Source organism: Patagioenas fasciata, chromosome 27, assembly GCF_037038585.1.
Source record: "Patagioenas fasciata isolate bPatFas1 chromosome 27, bPatFas1.hap1, whole genome shotgun sequence".
NCBI classification, from domain to species: Eukaryota; Metazoa; Chordata; class Aves; order Columbiformes; family Columbidae; genus Patagioenas; species Patagioenas fasciata.
This window is the reverse complement of record NC_092546.1, coordinates 5,607,033-5,627,803: the sequence shown is the minus strand read 5'-3', so window position 1 is coordinate 5,627,803 and position 20,771 is coordinate 5,607,033. Positions and strand designations below refer to the sequence as shown.

The 20,771-nt window shown below is 45.5% G+C and overlaps 2 protein-coding genes across 7 annotated transcripts; one reads left to right on the top strand and one right to left on the bottom strand.

The window, feature by feature from the left end:
- Positions 1-343: 343 nt before the first annotated feature.
- SUGP2 (SURP and G-patch domain containing 2) lies at positions 344-13,795 on the bottom strand. Of its 4 annotated transcripts, none has more exons than XM_065858072.2 (11): positions 13,691-13,794; positions 12,892-13,013; positions 10,413-12,035; positions 9,932-10,049; positions 8,897-9,402; positions 8,599-8,710; positions 7,244-7,755; positions 6,657-6,721; positions 6,006-6,142; positions 4,688-4,808; positions 344-4,498 (listed from the first exon to the last, which is right to left on the bottom strand). In XM_065858072.2, exons 1-10 carry the CDS (start codon positions 13,693-13,695, stop codon positions 4,688-4,690), a joined length of 3,321 nt encoding a protein of 1,106 aa, XP_065714144.1. In that variant the 5' UTR covers positions 13,696-13,794; the 3' UTR covers positions 344-4,498. The 4 variants fall into 4 exon arrangements, 3 of the variants coding, with proteins under 3 accessions (XP_065714144.1, XP_065714145.1, XP_065714143.1); XM_065858073.2 differs by having other exon boundaries at positions 344-1,881; XM_065858071.2 differs by having other exon boundaries at positions 344-4,808.
- Positions 13,434-20,051, top strand: ARMC6 (armadillo repeat containing 6). 3 transcript variants are annotated; one of them, XM_065858076.2, is made up of 8 exons: positions 13,434-13,557; positions 14,456-14,608; positions 15,057-15,133; positions 15,453-16,023; positions 16,517-16,662; positions 17,232-17,363; positions 17,866-18,003; positions 18,786-20,051. In XM_065858076.2, the coding sequence occupies exons 2-8, from the start codon at positions 14,488-14,490 to the stop codon at positions 18,996-18,998; spliced, it is 1,398 nt and encodes a 465-aa protein (XP_065714148.1). In that variant the 5' UTR covers positions 13,434-13,557; positions 14,456-14,487; the 3' UTR covers positions 18,999-20,051. The 3 variants fall into 3 exon arrangements, with proteins under 3 accessions (XP_065714148.1, XP_065714150.1, XP_065714149.1); XM_065858078.2 differs by lacking the exon at positions 13,434-13,557 and adding an exon at positions 13,798-13,933; XM_065858077.2 differs by lacking the exon at positions 13,434-13,557 and adding an exon at positions 13,805-13,943.
- The last annotated feature ends 720 nt before the right edge of the window (positions 20,052-20,771 follow it).

Genomic DNA, 20,771 nt, shown 5'->3' with positions numbered 1-20,771 from the left:
TCACGTTGTGTGACCTCGTAACGAGCTCTTGTTTTCAGATGGTTTTTCAAAATTCCCATTTCCCATCCAACGCAGTCTCCGGTTTCTGAAATCGGCCTTGTAAACTGTTCAAAGATGGAAGTTTTGTTAACCCCATGAATCAATCTGCAATGAACTTCTGCTGAACAGGCAGCTGTTTTAAAAATTAATTGCTTTGTATTTGCTGCTTTGCTATCAATTTATTACCTAGTGGTGGGATAATGAATTATGACTTCCCCTTCAAAGCAAAAGTCTTGCCTAGGAAATAACCTTCTAATGACAATTAGGCACAAAAAGCTGAAGAGAACACACCGCGTGCTGGCGCTTTATTGAACAGCAGTAACTTTATTGCCCACAGATAACGCAAACATTTTCCACAACTTGCTGCGATTCAGCAAGTTACCTACTTAACAAGGTTCACAAAAACTCCGTATTTCAGAAGCACCCTATTGTTCTTTGAGCATCTTCTCATCTAAGGTGTTTATTATTGCTCAGATCTACAGTCTGGTTGTGATTGGCCACTCAGTCACGAGATATGCAGAGTGAAGGACGATAAAGGACTTCCAGGAATTCATTTTTAATTAGAAAATGTGCCTGCTTGTAGGATAAAACACAACCCAAAGGAACAATGTTTGGATTTCTGAGGCCAGACTCTCTCTGGGCGCAATACATCAGGATTAACTTTAAAGCAGAATGGAATATCAATAGAAAAAAATACCGTACATGGATTTGGAGCAATCCCATCTCAGCGCAGATTACGCGTTCACACTAAGGATGCTGTAGTGACTTCAGAAGAAAACAAAGGGAAAAATAAATAGGAAAAATGTAGTTTGTATTAGACCCAAGAAAAGCTTTGAAGGAAAAAAGAAGGAAACCATCACTATTAGTCCAACAAAACGACTCCAAAGAGTATTAGTGACTGGTTCTCTTACCCAAAATGGGGATCTCCTTTCTCTCCAATGAGAGCAAATGTCCTTTCTTCTAGAACCAGGTCCTTACGTGTAAAAGGAGGAAAAAGGTGTAACCAGGGCTTGGCCTTGGCTCTGCAAAGACCTTCCTGGCTGTCCCAAAAGGGACAAGGTGGCTTTTGCAAATGAGCACTCTGGCTTTACCTCCTGATTGAAAGCAACTGCACAAGGGTTAAATTTCCCCCCTCACATTCTGTCTAAAAAAGGAATCTGAATTTAAAGGCAAAGGTAAACCACACACAGGCATAAAGAGGAAGTTTTGCTGTTTTCAGGTCAGTACACTAAGAAAATCAGAGCGACAACTCATTCCTGGATATGGGAATAAAGTGTAAAACTCTCGAGTCCTGAATGGGGCACGATGGTTTTGGCGTTCACGTGGAGAGAAATGCTGCTCTGTATGGATTTAATGCACTAGAAGCCACATGAAAAAGTAACTAAGAAATTATTTCGTGGGTATCCTCAACATTTAGCAGCACAGAAACAGAGGGACCTTCCTTCCTTCCCTCGTACACCAGAAAATCCTGCTTTACACTAATAGCACACATCTCGATTCCACTCGTTAATACCAAAGTGATGCATATCTCTTACAAATGGCCAAATTCACAAGCAAAACATTTAAACCAGAAATCGTTCAGTTCCACATTTATTGCAGATATTAAAAGGTTAACAATGCTAACATGTTTACTTACACTAAAAAGAAATGTCAGTTATCCAATAACATAAGCGTCTAATTGTTACTAGCTTAGCACTACTGCCAGTTTGCACAGAACAGAAACCAGCAAATTGCTCTGCAAGAATAATGGCAAAAAACCAACCAAAAAGACAGTAGACACAGCACTGAAGTTAGTTAAAATGTTCACTGAAGCTTGCAGTCTTCATGGAAGAGAGCCTGGAACTAAAATAACAGAAAAGAAGCTAGTAAGCTTTAACCAAGGCAACGGATCCGCACAACAAACGTTTCACATGTACAAGTATTGCAAATTTTCAAATCAGAGCTGCCTGCAAAAGCAGGTCAAAACGAAAAGGAAACTCCTTCTGCAAAAGGAGTGTAAGGTCATCTCTTGGTAAAACGAGATAAAAGTGGCAAACGGTAACCCACGCGAGAGCAGGGCCGGGATCCCAGCACAGCGCTGCTCTGCTGGTATCTTGTCCAAAATTCAAGGTTGGCACAAGAAAGACAGAGCACACGAGAGTGGGCCAGGGTGGCAGACTCAGATTTCCTCAACGCTCACCGTTATTCTCAAGACAGCATCACACTCTGAACTGCACTGCACTGCACTCAGCAAGGACGGCACCATTTCCAATCTGGATGCCAACAGTTCTCCCAGATTGGGGAAGGAGGTGAACTGGAAGTTGGCGGGGAAATACAAATTGTGACCAGCAACACTGGCAGCTTCATCACTAAAGGAAAAGCCAAACCCGTTTGAGCGGGCCGGAGGAATAAATCAGATGCCAACAATACTGGTTGCAGAGTGTCATTCTAAACCAGACGGTGACCCATAGAAAATTAGGCACAGGAGAGGAGGGGCAGCGAAGAACACACCCAAATAGAACTTCACAGGGAAGCACACGCTGCCAAATACTGTAACTGATGATCTTTTGAGTGGCCTGTGGTGCCAAACATTTAAGGATTTTAACCATCTCCAAGTAAAGTCTGTGAGAAATGTCTGGGCTATCAAACATCCTTAAATTTGACAAGCAGGTGAACTTACTTGTATTTATAGCCTTTATGCTTCAGTTTCTTATAATGTCAAGGTGAAGACACATGTGATGTTCATGGAAAAACAGAACTACCAGTGTATTTTTCTGTACCTGCCATCATGGTTTCATTTGGTGATTACGTGCTTCAAGGCACCTAAACCCAAGTGATTGGAAAATTACACTGCGACATGATTTTGTTTCTCATGGTTTCAAAGACTTGTACAGTAAAGGAGAAAAAAAATCCTGCATTCATCATCTAAAACTGGTTGTTACCAGCAAGGAAAAGCTTGTTGCTACAGAATGAAAATGAAGACACTCCCTTTCAGCCAGCGGGGTTTCTAACGGAGAAAGAATACCGTTTTGTTCTTGAAACAGCAGGCACAGGCAAGCGAGTAACTGAGGAGCACATTTTCTTACGTTTTTGTCAGTGAGGAACTTGAGATGCTGCCACATTTTTGTGGGCTGTTATGAGCGGGTACCACAAGCGCTCGGCTCTGCAAGAAGCGCGGTGCAGGATGGAAACAGCGGCAAGACAGCGCTCACTCCTGCTCAGCAAAACATGCGCCAGCTCAAGAGAAAACTCTTCAGAGAAGGAGATTCTGGCAGTTTAACATTCCAGGGGAGACTTTGGACTGGTTTTAGAAAGGTAATGATGGAGAATGAGTACACTAAAAAGCATGCTATTGAATGCTGTCACGGTCAGTTAGCCAGTCCCGGATCCCTTATTGATGTGCAAGGTGGAAGAAGATGAATGATCAGACCTTGAATGATTATTTGTGGTAATACTGCTAAAGCTTTCGTGTCTGCAGAACTGCTTCGCCAAGCAGCTACATAATGCTTTTTGTTGATTAATCCGCTCTTCGCTTTCAGTAAATTCTGGCACGGTCCCTTAGAAGTACCAGCTGGTTGTCTTATTTCTTGGCGTTTTTTTCAATACAAGAACTTCTGCAAAGCAAATATTTAATAGAAAACAGAAATGACTCTCTAAACTGATGGTCTTACAACACTGGTGATCCAGTTCCAGGTGACTTCCAAGTATCTGACTTCCAAGCGTTTTCTTCGGTATTTTCTGCAGACACGTGAATTGCACCTGCTCATGGCTTAAACTTCGAGAGGGAAAGAAATTATGCAAGAATGTGTTGGAGAAGAGCTGCAAATTTGTGTAAAAACAAAAAGTACACTTCAAATATGCACTACTTGCTCATGACAATGCAAAGCCTTAGCAGCTGAGGTTTTCAAGGAAGAGTTTAGTGTTACCACACTCAGATGAACTCAGTTGTTCATCCTATGCTTCAAAGTCTAGACTCCTATACAAAACAAGCAGGCAGGCAGACTTCTTGTATGGAAGAAAGGAAACTGCTTTATGCAGGCTCCAGAAGTAGAGCAGATGAAGCCATCGATAAAAATGTAGTAAACCAAAATCTGAGCTGCCTTGCAAGAAGATCTGAACTTGAGAAGATTGTTGGCTTCAGCAAGGATCAGAGCCAAACCAGGCCAGGCGGATTTTTCATGTCGCTTATTCCATTTATCATCACAAAACGGGCAAACTCGGCCAAAGAGAGAGGTAAACAGGCACTTCCGAGAACAAAAGCAGTTGTTTCTTCCTCAGAAGATGACATTCAAGTTGTTAGCTTGCACAATTAAATACAAGACTAACTTTAATCTTGGAAAATGTTATAATACTTTAGTGTTCAAGTCCACTACTATAGAACCAAGTGTTCTTCACACTGGCAGACTCTGCCGAGGGTCTTGCACACAGCAGCCTCTGCATGTCCGTGCTCTTTCTAGCGAGCGAGTTTCTTATGTCAAACCTAGGAAGTAACATCGGGGGTAATTCAGCAGTTAAAGCAGTTCATCAGAGCTCTGGATTTTCATTCAATGTTAAGAAGCCAGATATACCCATGGAAACAGCAATATTTGCTTGGTAAAGGAAGACTTAAAAACCCTGGTATTTTAATGTTTGCAGGAATTCATAAACCAGACGTGTCCATTGCACATACCTATTTACTTGCTCTTTTCTGCCTGTACATTTGTATCATTCTTTGACGGAAAACATCAAATGCATCTTCTTTATTTTCTTCCCCTGCAACACCCAAGCCCTCCCCTGCAGAGGTAGCACCCCTAGGGAGCAAAATGAAGAGTTAGAACACTCCGTTCCCGTTACATTTCACAACGTGCAGAAGAGATCTAAACAACAGCTTCCAACACAGACACAATTCAAGTGGAGAGTTGGGGGAGAAGGGGAGCGGAGCCTTGGTACCTGGCACACCAGGTCAACTAGAAACAACTCTAGAGTGATGCCCTACTGATGCAAGCCCAGCTACAAGCAAGGCTCTAACACGGGTGAACACAAGAGAGCTACAGGTGAAATAAACTGCTCTCTTGCTGTTCGTTTGCTGCTGAAGAATGAAATATAGAAAATAAAGTGATGGCCACTGGACCACTAAGGCAAAAAGAAAACAAACCACCACAAGTATCCACCAACTAAAATGACCAGTGCCATCCAAGGCATGAAGAGACAACAGAAATCCCCGGAGAAAGAAGAGTGTTAAACCACAGACTATGTGTGTGGACTAGAAAGCTTGTCATGTGGGTTTAGAGAGAACTAAAGAGTTTCTGGCTCATTATTCAGCCAGGGAGGTGAAGGAGAAGGATTTCTGTCTCCTTATTCAGTCAGGGAGCTGAAGGAGGTGTTACCCATTCTCTACGCTGGCAGCAGTGGACCCTGGATACAGCAACTTTAAAAGACAAAATGAAGATTCAGATCCAAAAGTGTATTTTAAAAGAAAAAGCAGACTTACCTTCTGGCAGATGTACTTACCTCATTCAGCATGCAGTGGAATGAATCACATAATTAGAGTGAAAATAAATCTGCTGCCTAAGCCTAGGAGTATTGTATAGGATATTCCTAAAGTCTATGTATGTATTATGTACCTGGTGTGCTAGTGAGAAGATTCCCAGGATACTACTATGTGTTAAAGGATCTAAATACACTAAGTAATAAAAAACACCTCCTGAAGAACAGGGGCACCCACATAATCTTTAGGAAGTGTCCGCACACTGCAGCATTCAGGCCGCAGCCTCCAGTCACGTCAAACTGGACGGCAAGGAACGGCCAAGACCAGACTTCGCCCAAACGGGCCAGAAAAACACATGAAGTCTCCACGCTCAACTGTGCTGAGGCCAGAGGCCAATGTCAAGAAGGGAACAAAACACTGATCTGGCCACATCTAGGTGTGTTAGAGAAATCGAGTTACTATTAGAATCCCAGCCTTTGCCAGAGCTGTCAGATTTCTGTATCGTGTTCCCATTACATACACTTTTACAGGCTCTCGGATTCCTTTTCCCCGTGTCCCAAGGCCGTGTCCTTCTTGCCAGCCCATCTTCTGAAGCATCTGGAACCCCACGTTCCTGTTTGTCAGTTTCTTGTGTGAAAATTCCAAATCTTTTGGTTTCTACAAAGGAGAAAAAAAACCCAGAGAAACAAAGGTTCTTTTGTTATACAGGGAGATCATGTACCAAAAATCCCTCACTCCCGCAATAAATTGGCGTGTTCCCCCCAGGCTTATCTCTGTTGAGTCTGGTTTTATCCCTTTGCCCCTTCAAATATAGTTTGGAGCTCTTTCAACGAGCAAAGATCCTTTTTCCCCATGAAGACAGGTCACAAGGACGGAGCCAGGCTCTTCTCAGTGACAACTAACGATAAGACAAGTGGTAATGGGTTCAAACTGGAAAACAGGAGGTTCCACTTAAATTTGAGAAGAAACTTGTTCCCGGTGAGGGTGTCAGAGCCTGGCCCAGGCTGCCCAGGGAGGTTGTGGAGTCTCCTTCTCTGCAGACATTCAAACCCGCCTGGACACCTTCCTGTGGAACCTCAGCTGGGTGTTCCTGCTCCATGGGGGGATTGCACTGGATGAGCTTCCCAGGCCCCTTCCAACCCCTGACATTCTGGGATTCTGTGTTCTTTACCTTCTTCTTCTTTGTAACTGGGCAACCACGAGGCCTATCATAAGCAATTCGGACAGGTTCATGCACTGCAAATCAAATCAATGACAAAATTCAGCTGTAAAGAGAAACAATTTTAATACAGAACTCCAAAAGTACATCTCAAGTGGGACTAACTCAATGTTTTGGCCTAAAATCAGAACCCTTAAGAAAGATCTGAATTAAAAAACAAAACAAAACCCAAAATCAACCAACCAACACACACAGGGTTTTTTTCCTCCTCCACCACAAAACTGGTAATTAGTACATGTATGCATTTAGTTTTGGACACATCTTGCCAGCAATACACTGATGGATATTATATTATAAGGACTGTCGATCTTTCCTTTCCCTGAGCATCTGTAATACTCTGACAGAAAACTCAAACTGGGCTTACATGAGCTTATCATACGTCATTTTCATATCACAAATGAGAGCCTTCACCAACAGAAATCATTACGTAAAGACATTTGTTAAACAATGCATTCATTTTTATATTAAATAAATGTAATTCTTTTAGCCATTGACAATCTGTACTGATACCTCCACAATCTCCTTTAAGTAACACTCACCTTTTGGTTCTTCTATGAGGCAAATCCTTTTAGATGCAGGAATCATACCAACTTTCAGAGACTTGCTGCTGATGCGTTTGCGAGGAAATAGGGTACCAGGAGCAGGAGCGGATGCCTGTGTCGACAGATTGGGTACAGCACTGTCAGATGAGGTGGCTAGCTGCATTTCACCTGTCGAAATCTCCTCTCCTGTTTTGGAACACATCTCTTCCGCTAGGTTTTCCACACTTCTACCTGCTGATGTGTCATCCTCTTCCTCCTCCTCTGCTTGCTCCATTTCTTCCAAAGGCTGGGAGATATCCTCCTCAAACTCAGCTTCCTCCTCATTATCTTCTTCCTCTTCTTCTTCATCCTCTTCCTCTTCTGAAATATCCACATTTCTCTCTTCAGGTTTAGCACTGTCCCCAGCATCAGTTCCTTCTGACACAGCACTGAAGTTAATAGATGGACATAACTCATAGACTTTCATTCGGTAAAATTTGAAAGCAGAACTGTTTCGATCCTGTAAAAACCTGAGCAAAAATTAGTGAAAACAATATCAGAAAGAGATTTGCTTTAGCCAGCATGAAGTAAGACATCAGAAATAAATCTCTTATTATTTTTTTGAATTCTCATGCCAGGTGGTTTTGTAGAAATGTAGAATTCCCCAACACCACGTACCAAGAAGAACGACCGTTCTCCTCAGTTCTTACAGACTGCTTTTTATCAGCACTTCCAAAACTGTGTTGTAAAGACTTCAGTACAGTTATCTTAATGATATAGATGGAGAAACTAAGAAAGACACCAGCTTTGGATGACCCAGAAGGCAAAGAGCAGACCCCAGAAGAGAATTCAGGCTTCCAAATTTCAGTCACGTGGTCTATATGGAAATAAGAGTATTGGCTCAGAGACAGAAGAGATTATAGGGCTCCATTTTTATTGGCACAGTATGAGTAGAAGAGAAAAACCTGTGCTGATTTACACTAGAGCACTTAGGCCAGTTTAATCAAAGCCTCGCTTAAAAAACCAAACCAAACCACGACAAAAGCAAAACCCCAAGAGTGAAAATACTTTGGCAGAACCCTGTTTCAAGATGCAAGCTGATTACTTAGGATAGAAAAGCAAAAATAACAAATCAGTGCATGTACGTGTTTGGGAGAGGTGTTTTTCTTTCTTAGGTAATGCAGATATTCACCATTAATGGAGGTGCTGAGCAGGACAACAGGGAGTGTTGCTCAAAATCCTCTGTTCCTAAACATATTGAATAAAAGCATACATCTCAACAAACAATAAAAGGAAATAGCTCCTTAGTAATTGTTTAGATGCATTTTGATTTTTCTTATCAGTGCATTTACACAGATAAATGTGGGACTCACCAAAGGTCCGGGTTATCTGCACTGTTGTCTATGCTGAACTGCTCAATTTCTGGTCCTACCTGAGCGACAAACTTGGCAAGTTTCTCAGCAGTTTCCATTGTTTTAGCATCCACTGCAAGAAACAGAACGCTCGTTATCTACAGCTTCCCACAAAATCTGCACCACTGGAGGGTTAATAGTTGAGAACTATCTACTTGAGCAAAATAAATTATTTTTAGAATTTCCAGCAGAACAACCTATGTGATTCTTTTCTCCTACAATTTACCATTTTAAAATCTTATCTTGAATCTTCACTTACCGTCAGGAAACTGAGAGGACAATGGTGGGAAAAGTTCAGGTGGTGCTAATACTTCCTCCACATCTGCCCTTTCTTCTGTTGGCAGAGCGAGCTCTGAAGTGGCGGCACATTGTGAGGATGAGGTGGTGTCGAGGGGAGAATTCTCAGACGGGCTGGTTTCTGACACAGAAGTTTTTGACTGGACGGAACCCTGAAGATGTTTGTCTTGGTGCTTCAGCACCGTACCTGCCGAAAGCACAGTCTGCGTCCCTGTGGTTGCTCTCCTCACCTTCCTTCCTCGCACACCGTGTTGGGCGACAATTCCAAGCCTTTTCCTTTTAAATAGCTTCCTCTTAATACTTGCGACTTTCCTGGCATATAACATGGCTCTGACTGATTCTGTTGCAGATTCTTCCAGTGTTCTGCCCTCGCCACCCGCTTCCTTTCCAGCCGATGTCCGCCTCTGCACCTCCGACAACTTCAGTCTGTAATACTTGTATTCTAGACTATCTTCATCAGACAAGAACCTAAAGAAAATCAGAAACACAAGGAAAGCCCAAGCTAAAAGCACAGCTAATCTCAAATTCTCAGACCAAAAACTCAGTAGCAAGTTGATCCTTTCTTCCAGGGTTATACATCAGTTCTTCCGTTAACGTTAGCCTGCATCAGTTCTTCTCAGAGTAACAGCCAACTCCACTTCTAAAGCAGTAAGTGAAGGATGCCAAGCAAATAAATGATGGAGGGTTTTGACGTAAATAATTTATAAGTAATTAATCACCCATGCTGCAATTCATACATGAGGAGGTATGCCATTATTATGCCATTATTGACAGATCAAAAGGAACGTGATCTACTAGACAAAACAGAAGCAACAGGACAACTTCCAGGGATATCAAGAAGTGTAATTAGCTGAGGAAACATCTTCCTAAAGTCTGATTAAATATATGGTAGGCTTTGATCTTATACCCATTGAATGAAATACTGAGTTCAATTACATGTATTCCAAATATCTTCAGCAGAGAGTACTCTTATGACATATTGTTCAAACACACCTACCAATATTCAGGACAGTTCTTCTGAGCATTTCTCTCTTTGGCAGACAAAGTGCCTGAAACAATGCTGTTCACCAGCTGTTCGATTATCTCCACGACTTTCCGATCAGCTCGCTGGGGGGCTATGGGGAGAAATAAAATGCAGCTATTGTATTATTCTCATCACTGGAGTATCAATATTGTCATCTTAGTTATTCTTTGACACACTGACATATGCAATTTTTCAACGTGTTAACACAAAAAAGGCTGCACTTAATACTAGAACAAATTAAGGAAACCTCAGAAACATTCTGACTGTCTTCTCAATGCAAGAGAGATTCTAGAGCAGTTTATTATGAGACTCACTGTGGTTTACAAAACCTATCCTCAGCCATCCTGGGCAAGTCAAGCCATCCTTTAAATGGAAATGACTTACAGCACCAAAAGGATTTTGTGCAAAATAAGGGAATTATATACTGTAAAGTATCTTACAACAGTTCACTCACTTTTAGCTTTTGTGTCAGGAGAGGGTTTTTTAAGCTGTGCTGTGGACTCTGGTTCAGCCTTCTTCATCTGAATTGGATATCCACTCTTCTCCAACCAAGCCTTCAAGTTTTCAATGTACTCTCTTCCAAACAACGTTGAATCGTCAAAGTTTGGGAATAGTGTTGGCGCTGGAGCCATTTCCTGGAGTCCTACAGCTTCAAGTATTTTCTCTTGCCTAAAAACAGATGCTAGCGCGAAGGTCTGACCCAGAAGGGCTAAAGACTTACGGCAAAGAGAGACTGTGGTCTCAAAAGCACTTGCCATTTCTCTTGGATTACCAAAACCGCTTGTCTTAATGCTCAATTCATAAGCATTGCAGGCCATAAGCAGCGGTGTAACACCTTTTAGGAGGCGGTCTTGAAGCCTCATTATGTATTTATCAAAAGGTTTGATTATTTCAAAGAAGCAGTTCTTTGTTTTCACAGCACCTTTGTCCAATAGCATATTTAAAAACTCATTGTCCACTTTGGGAGTTTTCAGAGCAGCATGTTGTAAGCTCTTGATAGTAAAGAAACAATAATCTCTGTGTTCTGGCTTTAAGGAGCATTTGAATGAAGCGAGCATTTTTGCACAGGTTTCTGTCTCCAGCTCGAAGAGAGCTCCAAAGAGCCGGGAAAATTCTGCATCATTTTTTATTGCATGAAACCCAGCCCATTTGATAATTTCTATTCCAAATGTTGAAAAAATGTCTGATTTGTCCACAAGGTCAAAACTGAGATTTCTGAAAACATGTGCAGGCTTTGGGAGCCTGAGAATAGGTCTCTGGGTTGTTAAAGTCGGCCTCTGATTAGGTCGTGGAGGCAATTTTTGATTAGGGCGTGGGACGGGCACCGGCCTCTGGTTGGGTTGTTCAGCGGCTTCAGGCGTTTGATCAGGTTGCAGAGTTGGTTGCTGATCAGAGCCTGGTGGCAGTTTTTTAGTGTTCCATTTCTTCAGGGGAGGTTTGATATCTCCTTTGAAGACTTTAGTTTTAACAGTGCCCCTCGTAAGGCGCTTTCCTCGCAGAACTCTTCCCCTGCCGATGTTGCCCCTCCGTAGCGGGGGTCGGAACTCACTGTCGGATTGAATTCCAAAGTCCACATCATACTCCTGATTCTCCATGTTGCCATATTCATCTTCCATGAGTCCTGGTGATCTAAAATCACCTAAAATATCTGAAGAACTAAAATCAGTTTCATGTGGTCCAGTGGATTCCCAAGAGTCAGGAGGGCCGTAGTCTTGGTCATGCGAAACCAGGCCCCCGTACTCCCGGTCATGGGATGTCGGGCGCCCGTATTCCCGATCGTGAGATGCTGGGTGCCCGTACTCCCGGTCGTGTGAAGCCGGACGCCCAAATTGCCGGTCCCGAGATGCCAAGTGGCCAAAGTCCCGGTCCCGAGATGCCGGACGGCCGTACTGTTCATGGTAATAGTTCTCTTTCCTGATGAGAGGACTAGCGGAGCGATAAGAAGGTCCTGGATAGTCATCTCGAGGGTCTTCATTCCAGTCATCGTGTGGATGGTGCTGGGCATTGTCATGAGCGTATCTTCCATCGTCATGAAAACTGTCTTCGAATCTTGGTCTTGGGAGAGGCCTTGAATGAGCTGGAATGATAAAAACATAAATACACCAATACACTGCAAGTAGTACTCAGAAAAAGAAATAATAAACACATTTACACACTTAGTAACTGAGCCCACATACCAAAACTTCTGAAAAACAGTGCACTGGAATTCCACAGCTGAACAGAAGCCCATATTTTCTATGAACTCATACACAATTATCTCAGATAACATTAAAGTCAGAAATACTAGAATTACCTGCAAAGCATCCAAGAATTCCTATTCCTTAATTCCAGCAAACTCAAAAGGTAAAGAATACTTGAACAAATTAAGTATTGAAAATAAATTATTTCACTGAAGCTTATACAACTTTAAGGAAACAGATCTCATTTTAAAACTCTCAATTTCGTATGAATAAAATACAAGTTATTTTTCTGCACATTTTAAGCACCAAAATCAGAAGATAAAAGCACTTGCAGGTCATGTTTTGTATACTTTCACTAGATTAATGTCCCGCTTTTAGCGTTTTCTCTAAAAATAACACGAAATACAAAGACCCAGAGATATCAAGTGCACTCCTACATTTATTTAACTTATCAGTCATCAACAGAATTCCATCCTGCAGTGATGTCTCTGGAGTCCTCCCTGAAACTGGACCCACTCTCTGATGCAGCCTAAACAGAATTCCTTTGTTTGAAATTCGCTTTTTTTGCCTGGAATTTGCCTCCCACATTGAAACAGTGGCAATCATACCAAGCTATTAGCCTCTTAAAAATGGAAGTGGAAAAACACCAGCACAAGTCCAGGTTTTAGGCAAATATGTATAAACGGAAGGCAAGAAATCGAACGAAGCTGTTACCAGAACAGCTCTTATAATCCACAACACCGCTCTCATTACCTTTGAAATGATGGATTGTGTTCTCCAGAGCATCACCCCGGTCCATGCGATACCTTTTAACTTTGTCCTGCACCACAGCATCAAACGTCTCCCGTGTGATCCGCCGAGAGGCCATTTTTATCCTGGAGCAAAACAGCACAAAGCCGGCCCTGACCGGGGCAGCTCCTCCCGCCGCCGAACCGCTAACGCCGCCGGTACCTCCCCGCTGACCCGGCCCCCCCCGCTGAGCTGGGCCCGGGCGGATTCTCCTCAGCGGGGTGCGGAGCTCCCTCCCCCAGCTCCCCTCACAGGCCTGAGGTGAATGGCAGCGTGACGAGGGAGCCGCTGCCGCCTCCCGCCTGCCCACCCCTCACCGGGTGACTCCCCCGGCAGCCTGTCCGCCCGCTGCCACACGCGCAGACACCCGCAGGAGAAGGAGCCGCCCCCGGCCCGCCCCGCCGGGAGCCGGCCCTGCCCTCCCCGCCCCCGCGCGGTCCCGCCGCCTCCCCGCCACACACGAATCTCCCAGCAGCCCCCGCGGAACGCCGCTCGCTCCCCCCTCCCCGCTCCTGCGCCTGCGCACTGCGGACCCCGCCGCGCCGCAGGCACCGCCTCCTCATCCCCTCAAGGCGGGTGGTTTCGGGCCGGTACCGACGGAGAGGGCGCCGTTTCGAGCCGCACGGCGCGGTAAGCAGAAGGGGAGTGAGCGTGGGCGACCCGCAGCCTCCCGCTCCGCCAGCGGGGCCCTGGGACACCCGCTGCCGTGCAGGCCCGCCTCAGCGAGTTCCCGCATACAGCGCATGCGCAAACGGCGACTGACCGCATGTGTGTGGCGAGGGAGCACGTTACGGGTGGGCGCAGGCGCACTTGGACGCACCGGGCTCTTTTCCGCGCCGCCTGAGGGGCATCGGCGTGACTTTTTGCCTTGGTGCATGCGCACTGAGGGGCTGAGCCGGCGGTGGGCGGAGCCAGCTGCGCACGGCGGCCCCGCAGAGCCGGTGCTGTCAGCCCGCTGCTCTTTGTCAGGCGGGAGGAGCCCGTCACGGAGCGACGAGGGACGGAGGTGGGCGGTGGTGAGGAGAACCGGGGCTCCTTGTGCGCCTGGGAGCTCCCCCGGTACCTGCGCCCCGTTCCTGGGTCCTGTCCGGTGGAGGCCTCGCTAAGGGACTGAGGGGCGGGATGCGCTGGGCCTGCTGAGGGGGTGCGCGGTAAAGCGGGCCCTGCTGCGGGCCGAGGGGCTCCGCCTGCGATGGGCCTCGAGTGTGAGGGGTTTCGGGGCTCTGTGTGCCCGGGCAGGCTGCCCGCTGTGCCCTGTCAACGTAACACCCATCATCAGCAGCGTGTTCCCCATCCAAATCCCTGGCCTCTGAGTTCTTCCCTTTTTCTTTTAATTCCTCTATTTCTAACCGTTAAAAAAAGCCCAGAGAAACCAAAATAACCCATAACCAAACATCCCTTTTACCATATATTTTTGATTTTGGGTTCTGTGCTTTTGTTTTTAGAAAGAACAAACCACGCCCTTTATTTCTGATTAACTTTAGAAGGTTTTGCACGAAAAACTAATTGTGAACTGTGTTAATGACAGGACAAGGAGGTAGTTTATCCCGTTTGAGGAAAATGGGATCGAAACAGATTGCACAGGAAACATTTGATGATGCAGTGCAAGAAAATATTACAGAATTTGAAATGGATCCAGAAGAGGCTGTGAGAGAAGCTGTGCAGCAGTTTGAGTCCCAAGGTATTATAAGTCCATTTATTTTTGCAGTTTGGGTTATTACAGGCTGAGGTTTTACATATCTTAAAATTTAAGAGAACCTGCATGCAAAGATTGAGCATCTGGTATTGAAAAGACGCCTTTGTGAAGTGGAACATAGACACTATTAATGCTAACCTAGTTTCATTGAGTAATTATGACTGAAAAACTGCTTTAGGTCAAACTGCAGGGTGCAGTTTGGTGAAGGAAATGTAACTCTTTTTTTATTTCTTTTTTCTTCCCCAGTTTAGACGTTTAGCTGGAATCAGTGCTTTGTTCCAGGACATATTTGACCGTTATAGTTAGCCAGAACTTTGTCAGCCTTTGATCCATGCTTTACAATAAGTTTATCATTGTTCAGTGTGGTTAACTTGACAGATCTTAGCCAAGCTGCTGTAACTAATATTAATCTTGTTTCTGTTTGTCCTTTTAGGTGTTGACTTAAGCAACATTGTGAAAGCTGTGCGGCAGCCTGCCTCTGAAAATGGTCAAAAGCACCAAATTTTGCTGGTAGGAGCACAAATATTCATTGTCTTCTAAGGATCAGGGTTAACTAGTAGACTGAGATTTATCTTCAACATCTGCCTCTGTCCCATTTCTTTGTGAGCTCTTTGACAAAACAAACAGTGGTGGCAGACGTACAGAGGAGCCCCCATTCCTCCAGGGGTTCTATGCATTCTTTGATACATTTGTTTCTTAGCTGTTTCAAACTAATTTTAAATTTAAAAGAAGACTATTATTATAAATAAACAAATTTGACTGCCTGTGAAGAACTGTCCTTGTTCCTTCGCAGTTCAGATTGAGAAATGACTCTTATTCTCTTCTTTAGACTTTAGATTCCCTTGGGAGAGCCGTTGCTGACTCTGATCTTGCTGAGATGGCCGAGCAGCTCGTGGTCTTCACCGATCAGTGCAAAGAACAGCTGGCTTTCCGCTACCTGGCTGGGCAGAACGGTGCCTATTCTGTGGTATTCTCTGCCTGCCAGCTGGCCTCAGGAGACAGAAATTTAATGCTGAAAGCCTTTTCTACTTTATCTGCCGTCTTGGATGGGCAGCCAGACCTGCTTGACTCTGCTGGCCAGGACCTACTGCTCCAAACTCTGAAAGAATACAGAGAGGATGCGGAGATGACGCTGGCCGGGATCCGGTGCATTCGGCACGCCTGCCTGAAACACGAGCAGAACCGCCAGGACTTTGTCAAAGGTGGGGTTCTGCCGCTGCTGACCGGAGCCATAGTCCAGCACGGAGACAGCGCCGACGTCGTCCGAACGGCCTCCTCGACGCTCAGGGTCATGACATTTGACGACGACATCCGCGTGCCCTTTGGTCACGCTCACGATCACGCCAAAATGATTGTGTTAGAAAATGATGGGTTGAGAGTCCTCATCGAAGCTGCAAAAGGTAAAATTAACCCTGTGGCTGTTCATCCTAATCTTGAATCATCCACGCTTTCTTACCTGAAAGCTCTGCTTTGTTGTAACTTGAAACTCCTTAGAGATTATTCAGAAATTTGCCACTAAAATGTTTAATTCTTTTGATGAAATGTGCCCCAAGAGAGAAAAATCACATGGCTGCTCCAGAGACCAGCAGCAGCACCGAGGTGACCATTATCAGAACTGCTTGTCAGTCTGTCTAGGAAGTATTTAACAGCCCAGAGCAGCTTTACGGGTGCGTTATCCTTGCTGAGGTGCTGCATTCTTGCCTAGAAAAGGTGTTCTGTCTCTGTCTAGATACAGAGTGAACAGGATGTCATCTGTGTGCTGATGTGTTTTAATACCTAAAGTGAAATTCGCTGTTTCCTTTTTCTTTTTTTTTAAAATGAAGCGAAGTAAAACACCTTAATTCTGCTCACCCCTCCTTCCTTGTAGTTACTCCATTTGTCACCTCTCCGCAGCATTCACAGATAACTCCAGCGTTCTCAGTGAACTGTGTGCCACCCTTTCTCGCCTCTCTGTCCGGAACGAATTCTGTCAAGAGATTGTGGACCTTGGCGGCTTAAATTTTATGGTGTCTCTCCTGGCTGACTCCATTGACCATCCGGTGAGCGATATAAAATGTACTTTGGAGTTGAGGTAATGGAGCAGGGTGTGCTCCTCAGTTTAAAGTCCTTCTGTGAACGGGCCTTAGACCGTGCATTATTTTAGGTGCAATTAGTGTTGAAACCCAACCACTGATCCCTATTTACAGCTTTATATACAGAACTAGGTTACCTGTGCTCTGCTGGGTAAGAATGCAGGAATTCTGAGCCCCTTGTGTGTAGTTCTGTCATCCACACTCCAAGAGCAGAACTCTACTTGCTTCCAGCAAAGCTGAGCTGCTGGTTTTTCACCATTCTAGCTACAAGATGTTCAGGAGGATTTAGATGCTGGAGTCCCAGAGGGCTGATGTTTGATTCTTTAAGCTTCTTTGAAAACCTCTGCCACTAACAAGGTTCATTATTACTCTGTGTAGAACAAAATTGTGGCTGGGATGTCAGTGACTGAGAATAATATTGCCGTTCATAACTGGGAATGACAACTGTTTGAATGGGATGCTCTGGTTGGCTTTCAAAAATCTGTAAAACTTTCTGCAGCTTTCTAAGTTTTTGTTTGTTTTTTTGATGAATGGAGGACGTGGTAAAGCAGGTGCTCAGTGCCATCCGAGCAGTTGCGGGTAACGACGACGTGAAAGATGCCATCGTTAATGCTGGGACAACGGACCTCATTGTGCTGGCCATAAGCCATCACCTTGCCAACCCTCAGGTACGTGCTGGAGTGGGTGATGAAGTCCCAGAAGGGCTGGGAACCCAGAGCAGGTTCGGGTTGTGTAACACAGCTGTGTTATCTTGGCTGGTGTGGGGGACTTGTGATAATGAACAGCTTGTGCTAAGAGCAGATACATTCTACATATGGTTGTTAAATGGTTGCAGCTGAGCAGTGTATTAAACCTTTAACTGCAGTGTTGTAGCATGGATAAGCACATGCTTTGGCAAGTATTTGCGTAAATGTAAAGGTATGTCCACTTTATTAGGGTTTTTTCTTGTTCCTGAATCAGATGAATACCAGATACAATGTTTTACAGCTCTGGGGTGTAAAATTTGGTTTACATGCCAGAGAAGCAGGATGTTTCAGCGGAAGATACTTAGGAAAAAAAAAAAAAAGTTAAAAATTGCCTAAAAAAGCAGCAAACTCCAAATACTTTTCTTTTTCTCCCCTTAAATCAACATTTTCAGGCAATGAGGGTCTCCTCTCCTTTGCCTTGCAGATCTGCGAGCAAGGCTGTGCAGCCTTGTGCATGTTGGCTTTGCGCAAACCCGAGAACTGTAACGTCATCATGGAAGGCGGAGGGGCGTTGGCAGCTCTTCAGGCCATGAAAGCACACCCACGAGAAGTGGCTGTACAGGTATTTGCCTCGGAGCACTAGCTTATTTATTCGGGATTGGTGCTGGCTGAGTTCACAGCTTCATTGGGATTTTGTCCTGTGCTTGACAAATACCAAAAGGTTCTGAGCGTGTTGGGAATGTGGCGTCTAAATGCAGGACTCCCTGTGTCTGTCACCCTGGTGTGATCAGAACAAAATTTAGCATGGATTTCAAACCCACCTGAATTCAGGTTCAAGCAAGTGTGGAATCTCATGCTTCTCTTGCAGGACGAGGACAGGCTCTTTCAGACTCTGCCTGTGTTACGATGTTATCTGTCTTATAGGAGACATATAGATTGCCATCTGTTCTCCAGAGTCAAATAAAACACCTGCATGGCAAGAAGTTGCCCTCTAGTTTCTCACGCGAGTCTCAGTAGGGCCTGTGTCCGCTTTTGTGTTCTCTAGAGTACTAAAATACTGTAGAAAGTATTTTCTGAAAGAATATTGTAAGCTAAGTGCCAGGGAAGGTGGAAAAGGGGGGTGTCCTGGCATCATTTAAAGAAGTACTTGGTATTGCTTGGCAGGTGTTTGAGATGTGCTGGTGTTCTGACAGAAGCAGGAGGTTTAGTTGTATAAACCTTCATGGAAAATAGCAGCCATGCTTTTGTCCATGGATTTATTCTTTGTTGCTGTCTACTGTACATTGGTTGTGCAGGAAGGGTTCTTCAGTTGGAGCCAGGTCTGGGTTGTGCGTGCCAGCATCCTCCACGGGTGGGATTTCCCTACAAAAGGCGCTAAAACCTCTCATTTGCCTCTCTCCTCAGAAACAGGCTTGCATGCTGATCCGCAACCTGGTCTCCCGGAGCCGGGACTTTTCTCAGCCCATCTTAGAGATGGGAGCTGAGAACCTGATAACAGAAGCTCGTGCGACGCACAAGGACTGCGATGACGTGGCCAAAGCTGCTCTGAGGGATCTGGGCTGCAAAGTGGAGCTCCGCGAGCTGTGGACAGGCCAGAAGGGCAGCCTGGCTCAGTGAATCAGCCACCACTGAGCTGCAGAGCTTCAAGACATCCGTGCACGTCAAGTCTTAAGGGGGGAAACAAAGTGGCATGGATTAATTTGCAGTTCCATCCAACTGGAATATCTGAAGCAAATGCCTGGCTTGTGAGGCTGCGGTGAACTTTTTTTGGGAGCTACAGCTGAAATGGCTTTATGCATTCACAGGCTGCAAGTCAACTCTGTGTAGTAATTATTCACCAAATCATCTAATGCCTGAAGATGATCTGCTCCCTCCATTGTTATGTCTATTCCTTGTGTACAGAACGGGGCCATTCCTGTGTGCTCTGTTCTGTACAGCAAGAGCAAAAGTGGCTCTTTTTTGGTAGAGTTTGGTACGTACTGCGGCAGCTGGTTCTGATTTGTTCCTCTGCTCTCCGCAAGCAGCCCGATCTGGTAACGGGATGGATGAGGAGGAACCCCATCATTTGTGAATGTGTTCTGTCCTGTTGTACTGTTCTACTAACTGTTCTTTTACTGCTGACCATATTCTGCGCTGCTGCTTTGTTTTGGATTTTCAGCCAACATAACATTTTAAACAAAAGCAAAGTAAGGATTTTGAATAGTGTGGCCCAAAGCAACATAACTTTGATGTTGCCCTTTGCATATAGGAGGAAGGTTCATGTTCTCTTTCAGTGAGGTGAGCAAGTCAGGGACTGGTAGCGAGTTACAAAGCGGTGATGGTATCATGGAGCAGGAAACCAGCCCTGGGGAGCCCAGGTTTTGGTTGTATCTTAGCAGGGTGACGCTTCCCTGGATCCAGGAGTGTTGTGATAGCGATGAAGAGGCTGTGCGCCTGGTGGACTGAAGACAGCTGTGGACTTGGGGGCAGAAAGGGAGACCTGAAACATCCAGAAATGTTCTGGAATCTCCGCTCAAGGCATCTGCCTGGCTGTGATGTTACCAGCTCTGCTCTGGGTGCTGAACCTTCCTCCTGCGCTGCTAATGATGTTGTACTTGAATGGATGTTTTCTAATGTGATACTCTCTGTAGAAATGTTGATTCTATAAAATATAAAAAAAGTGCAAGGGTGGATAGCTCTTTCTGGAGCCTTTTTGAGACAGAAAAAGAAAGGTGGTGGCAGTGTCTCGGTGCCTCCTCCAGCCCCGTGCTGTTTGCCAGCAGATAGCAAGGGTCATTGTGTTCTGAGGCTCCTAACCCTGTGTGAGCATTCATAGGAGGAAAGGCTGCCCGGCTCTGCTTTCTGCTGTGTGCCAAGCACCCTGTGCTTCTCTAACCCCCTCCCTGCCATCCTCCCGTGCAGGGTCCAGGCTCCTTTGTGGCAGAGCCAGCAAGAAGAGCTGATGAAGAAACCCTGAGGGCCAAGTCCTGTGGTGCAGCCTGGTGCTGTTGGGTGAGGAGCAGCACCAAAGCTGAACAGGGTGCTGGGGGAGAATCAGACGTGGGGTTCCCCAACAGGAGCAGGATAGCTTGGATTCATTTTCCCTTTGCTTTAAACAAGAGTTGGTGTATGGTTGAGCTTCTTGTACCTACTGTCTCTTGGTTTTAACCCAAGACAAGGGGAAGGGACAGGTTTGGGGAGACGGGGCTGTCTGGTGAAGCCCTGTTGGGATGCAGCTGCAGGCCGGGCATGGCACGGTGCCCTGCGGGACAGCGGGGCCGGGCCTGGCACACGGCCGCGCAGGACGGGGCTCGGGGCCGGGTCGGTGGAGCGGGGCCGGTGGCGCCGGGCAGGGCCCGCTGCGGGCGGCAGAGCGCGGGCGCTGCGCAGGGCTCTTGCGCGGGATCTGCG

What these genes read in the sequence shown, in the direction of transcription:
- ARMC6 (XM_065858076.2), top strand. Translation starts at nt 14,488, where the DNA reads ATGGGATCGAAACAGATTGCACAGGAAACATTTGATGATGCAGTGCAA. An exon ending in CCTCATCGAAGCTGCAAAAG is followed by an intron (nt 16,024 to 16,516) that starts GTAAAATTAACC and finishes ACCTCTCCGCAG; the next exon opens with CATTCACAGATAACTCCAGC. An exon ending in CTGACTCCATTGACCATCCG is followed by an intron (nt 16,663 to 17,231) that starts GTGAGCGATATA and finishes TGATGAATGGAG; the next exon opens with GACGTGGTAAAGCAGGTGCT.
- SUGP2 (XM_065858071.2), bottom strand. An exon ending in CCTCATAGAAGAACCAAAAG is followed by an intron (nt 6,722 to 7,243) that starts GTGAGTGTTACT and finishes TTTGATTTGCAG; the next exon opens with TGCATGAACCTGTCCGAATT. An exon ending in ATCCGAGAGCCTGTAAAAGT is followed by an intron (nt 4,809 to 6,005) that starts GTATGTAATGGG and finishes TTTGCTCCCTAG; the next exon opens with GGGTGCTACCTCTGCAGGGG.